Below are 16,806 nucleotides of genomic sequence, written 5' to 3'. Positions count from 1 at the left end.
GCTGCTGTCGACGGTCACTGGGAAATCAATTCACCAGCGGAGTGGGCAACTCTACCCATAGAGCTCTCTCCTAAAGTGCATTATGAAGCTAATTATACCGAGGTGGTTGAGAGGTGGGACGGGAAGGAGGGAACCGATCCAACTTATGGCGAGGCTTGGTTTACTGATGTGGGTCAGTTGCTGTACATATACAGTTTGTTGGTGGGTGGGAAAGCTTCGCAAACTGCCAGGGCGGAAGCACGCGCCACGGGTTCACCTGCCGCTGTCTCAACATGTCCACTGGAAAGCCCACATCAATTCAGCACTTTGCATACGAGTAGAGCCTAGCCAGATAAAGAAAACTATTGCACCCCGCCAGCAGGCTTTATATGTAGTTCGCCGTATCGTCAAGATTGTACACAATTTTGTCAGCTACGAGTATTCGCCCGGGACTAATTCCAGCTATGCGCACCTAGAGACACCATCAGCTCTTTGCACCCCCTAGAGATACCATCACTACGGTAGTAACGAGCCTACAACCTTGTGCTCTCCTTTGCCCCCAGATTCACCGTCGTAGGCAGCCATTTATGCAGCATTTCCGACAGCGTTTTGAGCGTTATCGGCTTCGTGAAGAAATCGTTCATCCCGACAGATGTGCAGCGTTGCTTGGCGTTGTTTGTGCTATTCGCGGTCAACGCGATGATCTTGATCGAATGGTTGTTCAGTTTGTTGCGTATGTGGGTTGTGCAGTCATACCCGTCCATGATGGGCATATCGCAATCCTGATGCAAGTGTTGGTCTAAAGTGAGTAAAAGAGCGACCGGGAAAAAAGGAGAGTCAACTCTTACCATAAAAATCATATCATATGCCTTGTTCTCCAGCCGATCAAGGGCTTGTTTACCGTCGTCTGCTACGTCGGCCTCGATCCCAAGTTTATGTAACATTTTCTTAGCGATTTGTTGATTTACGAAGTTATCCTCAACCACCAAAACATGAACATCGGACAGGTCTGCCTTGATTTCGCCGTAGTTCGACTGAGAGTCCTTGCCTTTCCAATTTTCCGGATTGCAAGTAAGTTTCAAACGAAAGGAGAATGTCAGCGAGTGGTCCTCCTCCTGCGCGATTTCTAACGTGCTTCCCAGAAGGTGAAGGAATTCGCGGCTGATGACGATTCCTTGAGACAAGTTGTTCGCTGTTAGCGGCCGTAGAATGTCTTCGTAGGAGAAGGTGAGACCGAAGCCCTGCAGCACGTCCGCCGGCATGTCGATCTTTTCACCTCGGATACTGATATGTATGACGACTTGCGGTCCGTCACTTGATTCCAGTACCGCTTTTACAAATGCCAGTTTCTCGGCGCTTGCGGTGGCTGCGATTGCCACGAGATTACTCAACACTTGCTGAACTTTTGTGAGGTCGCCGTTGACGGAGAGAGGCAGTCGGGGATCTAAATCGAGCGTCACTTGGGTGCCCTTGCCCGTCTGCGTGCTGAAATGTTGCATCGATTCTGCGACGCCGGTAATGATGGCCACTAGATCGAACGCCATGATGTTCACAAGGGAAGTTTCGCCCTGTAAAGCGGCCAGGTCCTGAAGTCGGTTGACTAACGATAAGAGACGCGAACACGAGTCCTCTAGTGTCTTTATGTAAAGGCGCTGGTCTTCGGTCATCTTCTCAGACTGCATAAGATCGATAATGCCTATGACTCCATTGAGGGGCGTTCGAAGTTCCTGAGTGACAGCCGTTGAAAAAAGTGCTAAGAACTAAGGACGGTAATCTGGAAGCAAGACTGCTGAATGACTTCATACCATACATGAGAGATGATGGCCAGAAAATCTGTCCTCGACCCGAGAGTGCCGCTGATCTTTTGGATGTTTTTAGACTGCAGTCGCTGCTTAGCCTCGTCTAATAACGAAATGGAAAGAGAGGTTTGTATCGCAACTTGTATCCGAATGAGAAGCGACTTGTGCAGACTCAATATCTTTCGCATTGTATCCAGCTACTACGATACCTATTGCAAGCTGCTGGTCTTTGGGACTATAAGTTTCGAAATATTTGTAATCGCAGCTTGACATGAACTCACGATAGTGGTCCTTTGCCAACTCGGTCTTTGCTGGCACCCGCGGCTGATCGGCGACTGGGAGGTCGTCCCGAGCTGTTACGGACGGCGTGAGGGAGGCCATGTCTGTGTGCTCTAAGTGGGTTGAGCGAGAAAGTTGTGCCAGTGTGGAATGTCTGAGAGGCGAGAGAGAGAGGAAGAACGCCTCGAATAAGCCGTAGCGGCAAGGATTGCGCCGAGCCGCCCACCGTCTTGACTCTTAATTGGAATTGGGCATTAGGGGCAACCCTAATCATCAAGTACGTACGTAAAGTCAAGTTAAACCGCGCTGACCAAATTGCATTAAACCCCCCCTCTTCTCTCCCAACAGCTTCTCACAGATCATCCACAACAACAACAGCAGCAGCAGCACCACCAGCAGCATGGCTTCCGGAACAGATATGCAGTACCGCCACCTCGGCAAGAGCGGTCTCAGAGTCTCCATTCTGTCCCTCGGCGGTTGGGTGACCTATGGAGGCCAGGTCGGCGACGACGCTGCGTTTGAGTGCATGAAGGCCGCGTACGATGCCGGGATTAACTTCTTTGGTGAGTAAGATCTGCTTGCTATTTCAGCGTCTAAGTTCGTTGCCTTCTAAACCTAGCTTTAAAGACAATGCCGAAGTGTATGCTGGCGGAGAGTCCGAAAAATCGATGGGCCGTGCGATCAAGCACTTTGGATGGAAGAGGAGCTCGCTCGTCATTTCCACAAAGATCGTAAGTCCGCTGGCTCGTTCTCAGGGGTCCGAGTTCGACAAACCGGAGACACTGAACTGATATGGTCATATATATGAACTTCCAGTACTGGGGAGGCGCCGGCAGCAACGACAAGGGTCTTTCCCGCAAGCACATCATTGAAGGCACAAAGGCCTCCCTCGAACGCCTCGACCTGGACTACGTCGACCTGATCTTCGCCCACCGCCCGGACAACCTTACCCCAATGCACGAGATCGTCCGCGCCTTCAACTGGGTCATCGAGAAAGGCTACGCTTTCTACTGGGGAACCTCCGAATGGTAATAATATCCTTGGTCAATCTTCAATCAGCACGGGATTAACATCAAGTGCTCTTCAGGTCGGCGGAGCAAATTTCCGACGCCCACCGCGTCGCAGACTCCCTGGGACTCATTGGCCCGCTTATGGAGCAGCCTCAATACAACATGCTGCACCGTGAGAGGTTCGAAGTTGAGTACGCCCCGCTATACGCAAAGTACGGGTTGGGAACCACCATCTGGTCTCCGCTGGCCTCGGGAGTTCTGACTGGAAAGTACAACTCGGGCGTTGTGCCCGAGGATTCGAGGTTCGGTTACAAAAAAGACGCTGTCGTGCAGCGGATCAGGGAGGCCAGCTTGGATTCAGAGGAGGGCAAGGCCAAGCTGAAGAAAGTTGTTGCGCTCGAGGTAGGGAACGGTCTTGCGATCAGCATCATCCTGGCATTGTTCAGTATGTCTCATCTTACCACCTCGTAGCCCATCGCAAAGAAGCTCGACTGCACCTTGGCGCAACTCGCTCTCGCGTGGTGCCTGGCCAACAAGAACGTGTCCACGGTCATTACGGGCGCAAGCCGCGCCGAGCAGGTCAAGGAGAACGTGAAGGCTCTCGCCGTACTCCCCAAGCTCACCCCCGAGGTCCTCGCCGAAATTGAGAAGATTCTTGACAACAAGCCCGAGAGCAAGCCCGATCGATACTAAGGGACTTGGACCCCAATTCGAAACCGTAACCGGTGTTTGCAGCTTCATGTAGAACAATACGCAGCGTAGTACTAGAGAACATTTACATTTCACTGATGGCGTAACGCTCCCATAACAACCTCTGTTCCGGAGCCAATATCGAGCACTCCCGCCGCAATCTATTCCTGGCTCTAACTTTTAAACTATGTGGCATGTGTGCATGGACCCTCCTGTTTCCCTAGGGAAGCTCCTAACCACGCCCCACTCTCCCCACCCAACGATGTTGTACACACTAGTGGCAGACTCGCTCGCCTGAAACCAGGCACGACATCGTTCGGTGCGACGACTAGAACGCGGAAGTGGAGAAGCTTGAGACCACAGCAGCCAAAACTACTCCACTTCCGAGTCCAACCCAGAAAACGATGTGGAAATCCTTTATCAGGCTAAGGTAACCAAACACCCCTCCCCCGGCCCGCATCCGTTCCCAATATCCTATTTGTCCCCTACTTTCTTCCGCCAGTTTGCCAGAAGCGGAGAATAATATGGCGTCGACGAATCTGGGTGTACAAAACGACGCATTATGTGAATTTCTTCCGAGAACATCCCAAAAGGGCAGCTATAATCTTTACCTATAACATGTAGCACCGCAGGGCTGCAATGCTCCACCGGCGGCCAATCGCCCTCCTTGCAATCGCCCTCCTCAGAAGGATACCACATTACGAGGTTCTTCTCATCGACAATGGCGCGCGCGTCGAAGATAGCGTTGTAGAAGTCCTGCGTCATGACCAGCCATTTGTTGTCAACCGCAAGCCGGTGGAAGGATGCCCTGCTTTGGGGCGAGGCTTGGTGGTGCGAGTTTCCTGGGAATGTGTAGGAGACGGAAGACATGACATCGTTTGCTGAATGGGGGCAGTTCATTGCCCTGGGCCCATGGAACATGGGAACAAGCGCTTTCTCAGGCGAAATTCGTGAAGTCCCATCACGTGAAGTACGATCTTTTCCACGTGCTGAAATAATTATTTAAAGTTGGCATATGATGCTGACCACACCCGTCGCCGAGGATGTCGACTTGGGGCAGGATGTGGCCAACCGCGGTCTATCAGTTATCGTGGTCCAAACCCCACCCACTTGACCATCCACCACCTACATCCCTCTGTCATCTCCTGGACGGTGAACGTGGACGGAGAAATCAAATGGATGACTAGAGAGAAAGTGATGCCGGGAGGAAAGAGAGACGGAAAGTCCCTTTTGATGACGTGGTCAACCATCCACTTGTACCAGAACGCTTGACCTCCACCACCTACATCCCTCTGTCATCTCCTCTCCTGGACGGTGAACGTGGACGGAGAAATCAAATGGATGACGTGGACAACGACGTGGACGTGAACCAAGTGTGTAATGTGGAGTGTCTGGTCTTATTGGAGAACGACACGTCAGCGAGACATGTCTCGCCAGGTGAGCGAGACATGTCCCAGACAGTGTTCTCCAGTGGACTCCGACCTCATGGGTACTTTAACAGTGCTCGTCGCGCGTTCCTATGCACAACAAGTAGTTCTTTTACTACATACCGAATAGCAGCGCCGGCGAACACCCAGTCCGTCTACAATACCTTACAGCAAAGTAGTTATTGTATACGAACATCAGTTATACAACCCGTGTGGAAGGTAGTCCACATCACATGTGGAGTGTCTGGTCTTATTGGAGAACAACACGTCAGCGAGACATGTCTCGCCAGGTGTGCGAGACATGTCCCAGACAGTGTTCTCCAGTGGACTCCGACCTCATGGGTACTTTAACAGTGCTCGTCGCGCGTTCCTATGCACAACAAGTAGTTCTTTTACTACATACCGAATAGCAGCGCCGGCGAACACCCAGTCCGTCTACAATACCTTACAGCAAAGTAGTTATTGTATACGAACATCAGTTATACAACCCGTGTGGAAGGTAGTCCACATCACAAAGTGGACCAAGCGGACGAGAACCACGTGCACGACGTGGATGTGGATCAAAGAATGTTGCTGTGCTGACATCTATTAGCCCGAGGGCCACATGCCCAATCTGCGTGTGGACGTCCTGGAAAACAACATCCCTGGGGCCCAAGATGTGGGTACCATAGCTATGCAACAACATGCACACATACCTTTGTTTGTGGACGTGGTGAGGGCACCCTGTGTGGTGCGGCCGCAGTGGATAAAGGTGTTGGGGAGGCCCCAAACCCCACCCACTTGTACCAGAACGCTTGACCTCCACCACCTACATCCCTCTGTCATCTCCAGGACGGTGAACGTGGATGGAGAAATCAAATGGATGACGTGGACGACAACGTGGACGACGACGTGGATGTGAACCAAGTGGACCAAGCGGACGAGAACCAAGTGGACAACACGGATGTGGATCAAAGAATGCTGCCGTGCTCACATATATTTGCCCGAGGGCCACATGCCCAATCTGCAAGTGGACGTCCTCGAAATAGCATCCCTGGGCCCAAGATGCGGGTACCATATGTCGTAGTGCAGGTGTAATTTAAATTACACCTGCACTACGACACCATAGCTATGCAACAACATACACACATATCTTTGTTCGTGGACGTGGTGAGGGCACCCTGTGTGGTGCGGCCGAAGTGAATAAAGGTGTTGGGGAGGCAGCCCTGTGTTTACGGCATGGCCACAACAGCATGGTGGCACCTCACAACGTGGATGTGAATGAAAGAACTCGTTTGAGCTATCGAGTGCTATGTCAAGCTACGGTAGGAGGGAGGGATGGGTCGATGAAGATGAACTACTTATCAGGAACGCTGCTCTGTGCGCGCATTTAGGACCTAATATCCAGGGAAACCCGTAAAACCTTTAAATAGTTGGTGATTGAGCAGTGGAAGGCGATGTTGATAAATAAGCCAATTCAAATTGAGCGGAGAATGCGGTGAAGTCAAGGGAAGGTTCTTAGTGCGATGGGTAGTGAGGTGGGGTAAGGCGCGTAGGAATTGTAAGGAGTGCCCGCGTATGGCGTACCTGTGTATGGATGGCGCGCATAGGGAGTGCCTGCAGAAGGATGGCCAGGATGGGTTTTGCGAGGCCGCTGCGAGGTCGCTGCGAGGCCGCAATTCCTATAACGTTATCCCCGCTGTGAGCCTCCCTCCCCTGTGGCGTGTGTCTGCTTACCTGCGCTGTGGTGAAGGCTTTTAGAGATTGGTTGGGGGTTTGCCTTGATGTGCAAGGTTGCAAGTGTGCGCAATTGTGAGAAGGATCTCGGTCTCTCGAGGCGGCCCAGGGCTCCAAAGGCGCGCGCGAGAGTGCGTGGCCCCTCACTAAGTTATGTGGTAGTGGAACGTTGAGAGAGATCATTGATACGTACAGTAGGGTGACAAAAGTCTGCAAACGCGGACGTGTTTTCTACATACAATGCGACACGTTTTCCCTCACCACCACTAATCCTACTATACAAACATGGTTTGAACAATTATGGGGTATCATTCAGTAGTCAATTGCCTGTCCGTTTGCATTAATAACCATCTGCATACGGCGCACCATACTCTCGTTAAGGTTGCGCAAAATCTCAGCATCTAAACTAGCCCATTCCTCCTTTACCAACGTGTCCAGCTCGTTGAGGGTTTGTGGGCGCCGTGCTTGCACCCGACGCTTGAGAATGGCCCAAAGATTCTTGATAGGGTTCAATCTGGGCTTTTTGCAGGCCACGACATGACAGGGATGAGCCATTCCACAAAAAATGCCTTTGATTTGCATGAGGTGTGAAGCGGTGAATTGTCTTGTTGAAAAATTCAGGCCTCATCTTGGGGATTGTCCTGCACAATCCAGGGAATGAAGTGCTGCTGAAGGTTCCCGCAAATAATGTCGGAATCCATCGTACCGCGGAGAGCAAAGAGGGGGCCAGAATTGTCACCAAAAAAGCAGCCCCAAAACATGATGGATCTGCCACGGGGTTGCTTCTCTTGAAGGCAATCTGGGCGAAGACGCTCCCTGTCGTGCCTCCAGACGCGGACTTGGCCCTCTTTCCCCAACTTCCAAAATGTTTCATCAGTCCCCACAATGCGAGACCACTCTGCAGCAGTCCAGGCCTGATACTCCCTAGCAAAGTGAACCCGTGCCTGGATGTGTTGGGGCAGCAGACGAAGCTTTTGGACTGCCAAGACCCGCCGAAGACCCAGATCATGCAAACGTCGCTGAATGGTGCACTTGGAGACAGGATCGGAGCGCCCAGCATTGAGCTGTTGGGTCACGTCGGCCAAAGGAGTGCGCCACTCCTCAGCCGTGCAAGTGGTGAGCCGGAGCAAACAACGGGAGTCGTTCTCAGAGAGCTTGGGAGGGCGGCCGGAGCGTGGACGGGCCTCGCAGGAGCCAGTTTCGGTGAATTGCTTGACAATGCGGGAGACGGTCGCAATGGAGACGTTCTCAAGTTCTGCTATGTCCTTGAAAGGCATGCCCACGCGATGGTGAGCAATGATGGCAATCCTTTTGTCTTTGGGGGTGTGCTGAGGCATGGTAAAAGTTTGGGGGCAAACGACGGGCGGCTCTGGCCAGGGAATGGCTTTGAAGTTGGGCAAAGAATGGGGGTGTGACGCGTTTGCAGAACTTTTGTCACCCTACTGTACGTAGAAGACTTCAAAATGCAGATAGTATTAGGGTTAAGGTTGGCAGGTCAGGATACAGTAGGTGGCCAAAAGTCCGGGTACGACGCAACAAGGACACATCATCCTCAGCATAGCCACCAGCAGAAGTCGCCGGCCTGGCTCCCATCTGAAGAAGTACGCAAATTGATGGCACCTGGTCGTTGACTTTTGGGTTGCACACAGAGGCTTGGTGAACCCGTTGTACCCGGACTTTTGGCCACCTTCTGTAAGGTGAGACTTTCTTGTGTTCAATGTGCCTCGGATTCTGCCATAAAAAACCAAACCAAACTCCTTGCACCATTTAAGTCATACCAAAAACCAAACCCAATCCAACTCAAGCTGTCCAGAAAATCTGGTGTCCGGCAAATATGGTCTGGAGGACACTATCACCCTGTGATCACGTAATCAAGTTAAATTTGTAAACAACACTCCGCGTGGGCAACTTTGCAATCTTTTGTTTTTCCGGGTTGGTACGAGTAGATCGCCCTTCAACATGCAACATTGTAACGTCAGAGGAAACGTACGTCTGGGTGCCGGGGAGGACCCGGAAGCGCGTTCTGGTCGGTATCGGGTGGGCTGAGTGCCGCTGGGAGGATTGGGAGCATGGAAACGTAAAACCAAGGGCATGAGGAAATGTTTCTGGACGAGCTCCGGCAGCTCAACGTTGAGCGGAGTCGCAGGGTAGTTGGCCCAGTGGCGACGAAGGGCCTGATCATATGCATACATGACGTGCCAAGATGCAGGGCCCACGGTAACAGCCTTTTCATTGATCTGCATGCGATAGGCATCCAGTTAAGGCAAGAGGGTGGGATAGAGGGTGCCGTAGGTACGCGAAAGATGCGTCCGCATGGAGGACCATTCTTGGAAATCAGCGATCTTCGTAGAAGGGGCCGCTTCACTTAGCAGTAGTCAGCAGAGGAAGCAGATGACTGAGCGAACTCTATGTTGTGTGAGATGTAGTACTGTGAAGTATGTATTGAAGTCTAGAGTGTGAAGAGGACGCAAGGTCCGAAGTGGAAGAAAAGAGTGAAGTCCCGTACGCGGAAGCGTGGCGTAAGCGGGAGGGAAGTCACGTGAGGAAATAAACTACGGGAACCTAACCGGGGACTCGGGAGGATGATACCTCCAACAGCTTCAATGGCCTCCAGGCCGCCGGCAGCACCTTGTTCAAGGAGGAGTCGATTCTGGGTGGAGTCGATTAAGGTCAATGTAGGCCAAGCGAAGCATATTGGTAAATTCTGAAGATGGCACGGTGAGACCGCCCCGGGAAATGTATTCTCGCTTGATAGACGGGGCGTCAGCAACATAGAGGTGACTGCGCCGAAGAGCCACCGCAGTATCCGGATCAGGCAAGTCCATGATAACTTCTGCCTGACCAATGCCAATTTGTGAACACCCCAATACTCGGCAAGAGTACGTTCACGGGATGATTGAGGGAGGGAGCCCAGGACGCCGGGTTGGGATTCCGCGGCGCACGCAAGAGGAATTGGATGAGCAACTTGGAACGGGTGCGAGAGGAGAACAGCAGGGCGGACCAATGGCTCAAAACGCCGGGCACAATCAGGGGATGCTGAGCGGGCGCGGGGACAGTCGGGAGCCCGGGATATAATGAGACTGACGTTTGTTTACGTTATGTAGATTCGCATGCAAGCTCTGGAAGTTCGACAGCAGCGAGAACGCCAAGCGTTGCAGGAATCGCATGCCAGGATCATCAAGAATACGAATTGCTACCTCGGAAGGCCGGGATGACCATGCCCGCGATAGCGGATCGGATGTCCGCCCGGGAGGCTGGGTTGGACGCTGGGGTCTCCTGGTCAGGGACAGTTTCAGTGCGAACATCAGGTGTAGACATGCTGTGGTAGATGAAAGCGTTTTGTCGGGCGTGGGCGAGAGCTTGCTGTCGTTGCGGAGTCGGACGGAGGCGGGCCCGTGGAGGGGAAAGGGGTAAGTGTGGGTCAATCTTGCCGGTTGGCCAGTCGCCATGGCAGGAATTGGTGAGGATGGAGAAATCAAAGCAGACGGACCAGGAAGCTGGCCAATAGGAAACAGAGGCAGCGGCAGAAAGGAGAAGTAGTTGTAGGTAGAGGTGGTGCGTGTTCAGACTTGGTAGCCAGACTTGGTGGCCAGACTTGGTGGCCGTCTCCAGAACGGGTTTGCATGTCAGAAAGAGAAAAATTTGCGCGAGGAAGAGACGGAACGGCTGCCGGCCACCGTGGATATATATACCCTCTGGGCAGGTCACGTGCTGCTACGCCACCCTCCGCCACATGTCGCTGCACTACCCTCTGCTGGATTGCTTCGCGATCAATTCGACGGCCGCTTACTGTTGAAAGCCCTCCGTATGCGCCTGAGATGACCGCATTATGTTGTTCCTGAGAAGAAGGCCAAATCAGCTGAAACAAGGTGGAATGAGAACACGCATCGTCCCAGACAGATGCAACGAACCGTAAGCACCCAAAGCCTATAGTACAGCTCCTGTTGCACTGTGTAAGGTGCCCAAGTGTTTGTGTCGTTCGCCGGCAGCTCGTTGCACAAATATTTGATCACCTTGATCAATTTCTCACACGTAAGAATCAATACAGATACATTGACAGCGCAATAAGTACCAAGACCATGTAACGACGATCGTTGGATGCCATAATCAGTCTCCCCGTCTAGAGGGAAAGATGTTAACGCTTTGATAGGAAAGATGTTAACGCTCACCTTCAATCATTTCCTCCACGGAATCAACGAGGCCTCTTCTCTGCTTCGATGGGATGCGCAACATTGCTTTGAGGATCAGCCGCTTACTTGCGTACGCATGTCTAAAGGTCAAATTTACGCAAGCCATGGTCGCCAAGATGATGACCGCTCCGCCAATCGTCAATCCGATCACCGTTCAGCGGCGGTTTGTGGATTCCACCACATATTCGGAAAGCAAATGATGTGCAAATTTGTCAAGGGCGTCGCCGATCTGCTCAACGAAAATCAGCTGGTTTTCGCCAAGATGTACACCGCACTGGAATCGGGAAGCACATACAGCCAGAGCATTATCAAGGAAAAACTGGAGGTTCGAATCTTGCAGAAGCCCATCTGGTCGAGCGCTCCATTGGGCATATGGCAGCGTCATGAGAGAACTCATACTGTCCCTGACGAGTCTCGTCAAACTGAAAAAGTTCGTGAGCACAACCTAAAACCGAAAAAGCATGAAGCTCGCATTTCCAGTATCAAGTCGATCAGTTTGGTTACGGATTCCACTTTCTTGACGGCACCATACCCTGACGTTATCGGTTGCATTATCGCAGCAGTAGGCAAGTCGCTCGCGTATCGGAAAAGAGTAGGTAAAATATTGTCGGACAACTCCGTCGTGGCATTATACAACTGTTTTCGGGCGAAGGCGTGTCAAGAGAGCAACGTCATGTCACATTTCGGTGTGCTAAACGATGGATGCTGCTTATCCCCTGATAGTTCGCATTGAAACCACTCACATTGCCAGTGAGAGCCGCGTTGGACATCAGACGCATCTGCAAGAAAACGCACGTTGTGATTAATCTCTCGGGGCGCGGCAGTGATCTCGGTGAGGACCTCACTTGCTGAGTGACATAAGGTATCAAGCGGCGCGGTCTAGTGGCTTCCTGGATGACACAAGGTTAAACGAAAGGAGACGAAACCGTTGTCCACATGCTTCTGCAAATATACCTCAATGGTGTTCAAGACACTGATTGGAGCGTTGAAGAGGAGTCCGGATATCACGTAGTTGGCAATCTAACGAGAGGGCCACTGTTATCAACCAGACACAGACCTTTGAAAAGACTGCTGAAGGTTCATGGAGTTTACCAATGATTCCAGTAAAGTCGCACACAGAAATCGAATCGTTACGAATACAGTCTTCAATTTTCCGAACAAGTTTTATTCCAATTTGAGCTGTCAGGACCTCTGCTTCCTCGCTTCTCTTGTAGACGAATGCGCGTGTGCCGACGCCTGAGATCTCGGTCCTGGGACGTTTGCGATTTTCCCGTTCTCTCCCAGATATTCGACACCGAAGTCACTAACAAATTCCGGCGTTTCCTGCGCCATGATTGTCGCGCGCGGACGGACGGACGGTCGTCGGCTCGTTTCTGTAGGACCCGAATCCAAAGAGAACATTGGGGCCCGGTCGACGCGCGGCGTCTCGTTGCTGAAGATCGAGTTAGGTATAGTCTCCGCTGGTCCTTCCGCTACCACCTCAACGGACGGCTGACGAAGAGGCATTGGAGGCTCGAACTGATCGATTTCCCTCGACAGGCTTTCTTGAATCGTATCGACCGCCATGCGCGCTCTCGGTCTCCTCAGGGACTGCATCCGGTCACTGCTGCTATCTATGTTTACCGAATTTGAAATGGGCTCCCGGTCTGGTAAGGTGTCTCCTCCCATTCCGGTTTGATCCATGAAGAAACCGTTTGCTCGCTCTCTGAAATCCATCTCTTCCGTTTCCTCAATGTCATCGGCTCTTTTCAGGTACTGAACGGCCAGATCCTGACTGGAATATAGGTGAGATGAGACGCAAGCGAAGCTTGGCTACAAGTAATTGCTGACTTATTTGTTACGGTGATCTGAATACCAGAGTACAGCTGATCAGCAATGTCTTCCAAGGCAGTCAAGAACCTCAAACATTATCTGCTGAGCGGTGTCTTTATGACGCACTCACCAGAAATTTGGCAAACTTGCGGAAAACATGTTTTCTCGGAAACTTGGTCGTCAATTTAGTGTAGTATTCCATCGCTTTGCGCTGCAAGTGATACATATTTTCCAGAAGCGGAACATCGAGCTGGAGATGCAAGATGTTGAGAATTGTGAACTAGTCCACTTTTGGAGGTCTGCGGTATGTTTGAAGTTCCGTCACAAGAAAGCTCGTAAATCCTTTCAGAGCCATCAACGAGGTGAGATGGAACCTCGTAGCTTGACGCTCTAGGGACTGATATTCGACGTGGATGAGGTGATAGACGGCTGTCAATACACACGAGGACATTCAGCGGAACAACCTGCAGCACTTTTCCTTACCATATGAGGAAACATAAAGGTGGCTGACTCCCATGTCCTCAGATTGGGCGGCTGAGCCATTTCAGAGGTATTTATAAGGGTCCAAGTACAACTCAGGGTTTGGGGGAACCATCGTACCCTGCTCGAAGTCACGTTCCTCCATGTAGATGCGAAAGCGAACATCAAGCGATGGGCTTGAAAGCTTCGCTGCGGTGAGCTGATGAAAGAAAAGTTTATCAGATCTGGCAGCACAGCAAGAAGGCGAAACATCGTCACGAAACCTGTTTCAGGCAAGCTTCCGGGTCATCCCCCCAACGGGACAGATAGTAGGTGTACATTAGAATTACTTGTGCATCTTTAGGGTAATGCTTGAGTCAAGAATTAGCTGTGAAGAAGCTCTCGGCTATCCGGGAGACTACCCACCCGGAGAGTTTCTTCAAAGATTATCGCCATGATCCTTCGACTGTCTGCATCAACGTCGTCGTGGCGAAGAAATCTATTTCGCTCCAAAATGTTAGCGGCCGTCGGTCAAATGACAAAGAACAGAATGACACTCCAAGACGCTTTCAACCTACCTGCAGGCGATTTCGGCATCGTAGGATGTACGGAATACTTGAGGAGGCCGAGGCACTTTCTTGGAGATCTTCTCCTTGTAAGCATCGAGAGCCCCCAAATCGGCGAACATCGGGCTGGGTCCGGAAAGGTTTGTCCGAGAATGAGCTTTGGACACGCTTTTGGCGGCTTTGATCCCGAATGGCAGCTCTTGAAACAGGTGAAAGCTACCTATCAAGTGCGCCAACGTGACGCCCACGCTCAATGTTTAAGCTCGGAAAAGGTGATACTCCGACGGGGACCATATGTCACGAGAACCAAAAATCGTAGTCAGTGATTTTCAATACATATCATTTATTTGCATCAGGCGCTAGCTCACCGTTGCGTCCTTGAAGAATGCTGAAGTGTACGGCTAGGTTCAGATGGCAGCAGGTGTGCGCGGGGCGGAAGCCGAAGGTCCCATCACACATAGGCAACGGCGTAAGATCCGTCCCTATGGCTAGCCCGTTGCCGAACGATGGGATCGCCGTTTCCCAGCTACCACTGTCCTTTATATGCCGTTGCTCGGCTGGATCACAATTGCGAACAGGTTATGCGCAGGGCGGAAGCCGAAGGTCCCATCACACATAGGCAACGGCGTAAGATCCGTCCCTATGGCTAGCCCATTGCCGAACGATGGGATCGCCGTTGCCCCGCCGCAATTGTCCACACCGGCAGAAAACAATTACTCTGCATTGTAGAGCACTGTCGGATGAACACGTTGATTGAAACGAGCACGCAAAACATCCACACCCCGTCCTGGTGCAGTCAACTAACCTGAGTCACCGTTCAATGATCGGACCCAGGGTGGCCTAGGGTAGGGGCGCGCGCGTAGATGCAGCGCGGTAAGGAGACCCGATCAGTTCAGAAACGGAGGAGACGGAGGTAATCCGGAAAGAGATGATGAACGAAACCGTAGGAGAGCAGAGAATGCTCAGCTAGGTTTACAAATTGGCTGTACTGTTAGCTTAGCGAACACGATCTGCGATTTTTCATTGTACTGTATTTAGTTCAGGACTTTCGTTCCAGCAATTCGCTAACGCAGACACGCGTTCAAAGATGAGGTAAAACAGAAAGGGGAGAGAAGTGAGTGGCGCAGCAGGACGAGTGGCGCAGCAGTTCAACGATTCCCCTCTATTCCGTCAGAATAAAGGGAAACTGCCAACTGCTGATTGGCTCCTGAGGTTGCGCAGGCAATCTAGCTAAAGCGATCATTTCGTTACCGCGTGCTTGTCCGGACGAACGGACGGCCGAACTCCGACCAGCTATGTACAGTACGTTCTGTATATATGACCCATCGCAGGAGTGCGCATTGCTGGCCGTTGCACACTTTCAGTCAGAGCATAGCGAAGAATGCTGGGCACCTCTCCCTCTCCCGATGCTGGAAGGCCCAGCTTGATCTCCGCCTGGCGCCGTTTTGCCTTGTTCCTTCTCGCCGAGTGCCCCCTTCGCCGTCCACAACCGGATCACCTTGTATCGTTCGCTGCATATCTCGAGCACGTTGAGAAAACGCTTGGAACAGCCGGTCTCTACAGCAAGCACTTCCTGCACTGGTGGTCTGACTTCTGTATGGAGCGGAGCAAACGCGACCTTCTTCCTCATAGGGTAAGCGTCGCAGAGGAGCGGATGAACTTATCCTCGATATGTAATGACCATTTCCGAAGAGGTATCCCGACGCACTCAAGACGCGGTTCACTCTTCTGCAAACTGCCCACTTGCAAGCATTGGAACGAGGTGGGCCCACGGCGAACCTGGAGGCGCGTTATGTTCATGAGCAGCAACAAGCAGCCATCCGGAAGCTTCTGAATCGTGATCCTATTCCTATTTCGCCTGATGACGAGGAGCGACCGGGAACCCCTTGCGAAGGGAACGTCGAACGCGTCAGTGCTGTCAAAGAGATTCGCGGGTTGGGGTTGGAAGAGCGTGAAGTGGCAGCATCACCTGGCCGAACGCCAGATACGGAACCTGCGTCGACGGAGGAAACATCCAACGAAGTGGAGGACGAAGGTTTCCCGGAGGAAGTGGAGCAGAGATCAGAACTGCCCGCCTGGACTGCTGCGCTCAATGCCGCGCGTGTGAACGCTCCCAAATGTCGGGAAAGGTAGTGGCGACGCATTAAGCGAGGACCTCTCGACGCTTACTAATGCTCGGATTTAGGTTGTTGTGGAAGAAAATTGTAGACCTCGATAGCCCCACTGAGAGGGCGTCCCTCGGAGGAGTCAAAGAGGACGTCGAGAAGGCATATGCGTCTGCATTGAAAGGGTATGCAGAAGAGCGTTGGCATCAGCTGTCCACAGCAGCGGCGGCATGTTTGGCCCGCGTGCGCCAGGTGAGTCTTTGTCGTGGAAAGCGTCGGTCTTGACTATCTCACGTACCTTGTGTTCTCGCATTACAGATCGACACGCATGCGCTTGCGATCGTGGGACGCGGCGTTTTGGATGAGGGACGGAAAGGAATGATGCGGACTCTTTGGGAAACGAGCGACCAGAAGCACTCTCGCTTCTCTAAAAGGCAGAAGACCGCCTCGGGGGAGATAGCAGCCCGGGGGGTGCCGGTGGGCTGGAGCGAGGAGTTCATATCCGATAAGGACGCCTTGTACATCATCCAAATGCTGGGAAAATTCGTCCACGTCATTGACAGCGGTTTGCCGGCGGGCCCTCTGTCAGAACGGGATGGTGACGCCCATGTCTTCGTTGACCTGTTCGCGGGGGCTGCGGCGGAGGGGATCAGGACGCATTAGTAAGTACTTGTCAGCCAGATCATGACGGATGCTACGATGCCGATTCTCATCGGATTCATTCACAGTGGCGAAGTCGAATCTCGGTCAAGTCGACGCAGGCGATCCGTGGAA

General features: G+C 52.2%; 3 protein-coding genes across 3 annotated transcripts, besides 5 other annotated features; 1 reads left to right on the top strand and 2 right to left on the bottom strand.

Moving 5' to 3' along the window:
• Positions 1–419: 419 nt before the first annotated feature.
• On the bottom strand, positions 420–1,778 carry EV422DRAFT_115846 (CheY-like superfamily). Its single transcript, XM_053064636.1, has 2 exons — positions 828–1,778; positions 420–761 (listed from the first exon to the last, which is right to left on the bottom strand). Exons 1-2 carry the CDS (start codon positions 1,659–1,661, stop codon positions 513–515), a joined length of 1,083 nt encoding a protein of 360 aa, XP_052923988.1. The 5' UTR covers positions 1,662–1,778; the 3' UTR covers positions 420–512.
• A 691-nt stretch (positions 1,779–2,469) lies between these two features.
• Positions 2,470–3,930, top strand: EV422DRAFT_588841 (NADP-dependent oxidoreductase domain-containing protein). The gene is made up of 5 exons (XM_053073500.1): positions 2,470–2,620; positions 2,685–2,788; positions 2,874–3,085; positions 3,145–3,469; positions 3,539–3,930. The coding sequence occupies exons 1-5, from the start codon at positions 2,476–2,478 to the stop codon at positions 3,758–3,760; spliced, it is 1,008 nt and encodes a 335-aa protein (XP_052923987.1). The 5' UTR covers positions 2,470–2,475; the 3' UTR covers positions 3,761–3,930.
• Positions 3,931–12,272: 8,342 nt separating this feature from the next.
• Positions 12,273–14,055, bottom strand: EV422DRAFT_621219 (uncharacterized protein; the record flags this gene model as incomplete). Its single annotated transcript, XM_053074130.1, has 9 exons — positions 13,940–14,055; positions 13,788–13,860; positions 13,646–13,732; positions 13,503–13,581; positions 13,386–13,436; positions 13,228–13,331; positions 13,033–13,152; positions 12,932–12,937; positions 12,273–12,860 (listed from the first exon to the last, which is right to left on the bottom strand). The coding sequence occupies exons 1-9, from the start codon at positions 14,047–14,049 to the stop codon at positions 12,273–12,275; spliced, it is 1,218 nt and encodes a 405-aa protein (XP_052923986.1). The 5' UTR covers positions 14,050–14,055.
• A 1,253-nt stretch (positions 14,056–15,308) lies between these two features.
• Positions 15,309–15,560: a sequence feature (Protein overlapping with rRNA (EV422DRAFT_535020, KAI8819082.1) was converted to a misc_feature.).
• Positions 15,561–15,619: 59 nt separating this feature from the next.
• Positions 15,620–16,056: a sequence feature (Protein overlapping with rRNA (EV422DRAFT_535020, KAI8819082.1) was converted to a misc_feature.).
• Positions 16,057–16,112: 56 nt separating this feature from the next.
• Positions 16,113–16,284: a sequence feature (Protein overlapping with rRNA (EV422DRAFT_535020, KAI8819082.1) was converted to a misc_feature.).
• Positions 16,285–16,350: 66 nt separating this feature from the next.
• Positions 16,351–16,694: a sequence feature (Protein overlapping with rRNA (EV422DRAFT_535020, KAI8819082.1) was converted to a misc_feature.).
• A 66-nt stretch (positions 16,695–16,760) lies between these two features.
• Positions 16,761–16,806: part of a sequence feature (Protein overlapping with rRNA (EV422DRAFT_535020, KAI8819082.1) was converted to a misc_feature.) that runs on past the window's edge.

Source organism: Fimicolochytrium jonesii (assembly GCF_025526975.1).
Source record: "Fimicolochytrium jonesii strain JEL569 chromosome Unknown EV422scaffold_18, whole genome shotgun sequence".
NCBI classification, from domain to species: Eukaryota; Fungi; Chytridiomycota; class Chytridiomycetes; order Spizellomycetales; family Powellomycetaceae; genus Fimicolochytrium; species Fimicolochytrium jonesii.
Note: the sequence above shows the minus strand (reverse complement) of the source record. Positions and strands in the feature narration are given on the sequence as shown.

Coding starts and splice junctions, on each gene's coding strand:
- EV422DRAFT_115846 (XM_053064636.1), bottom strand. CDS start 1,661: ATGCAGTCTGAGAAGATGACCGAAGACCAGCGCCTTTACATAAAGACA. Junction 762..827: donor CATATGATATGATTTTTATG/GTAAGAGTTGAC, acceptor CACTTGCATCAG/GATTGCGATATGCCCATCAT.
- EV422DRAFT_588841 (XM_053073500.1), top strand. CDS start 2,476: ATGCAGTACCGCCACCTCGGCAAGAGCGGTCTCAGAGTCTCCATTCTG. Junction 2,621..2,684: donor TGCCGGGATTAACTTCTTTG/GTGAGTAAGATC, acceptor CTAGCTTTAAAG/ACAATGCCGAAGTGTATGCT. Junction 3,470..3,538: donor AGAAAGTTGTTGCGCTCGAG/GTAGGGAACGGT, acceptor ACCACCTCGTAG/CCCATCGCAAAGAAGCTCGA.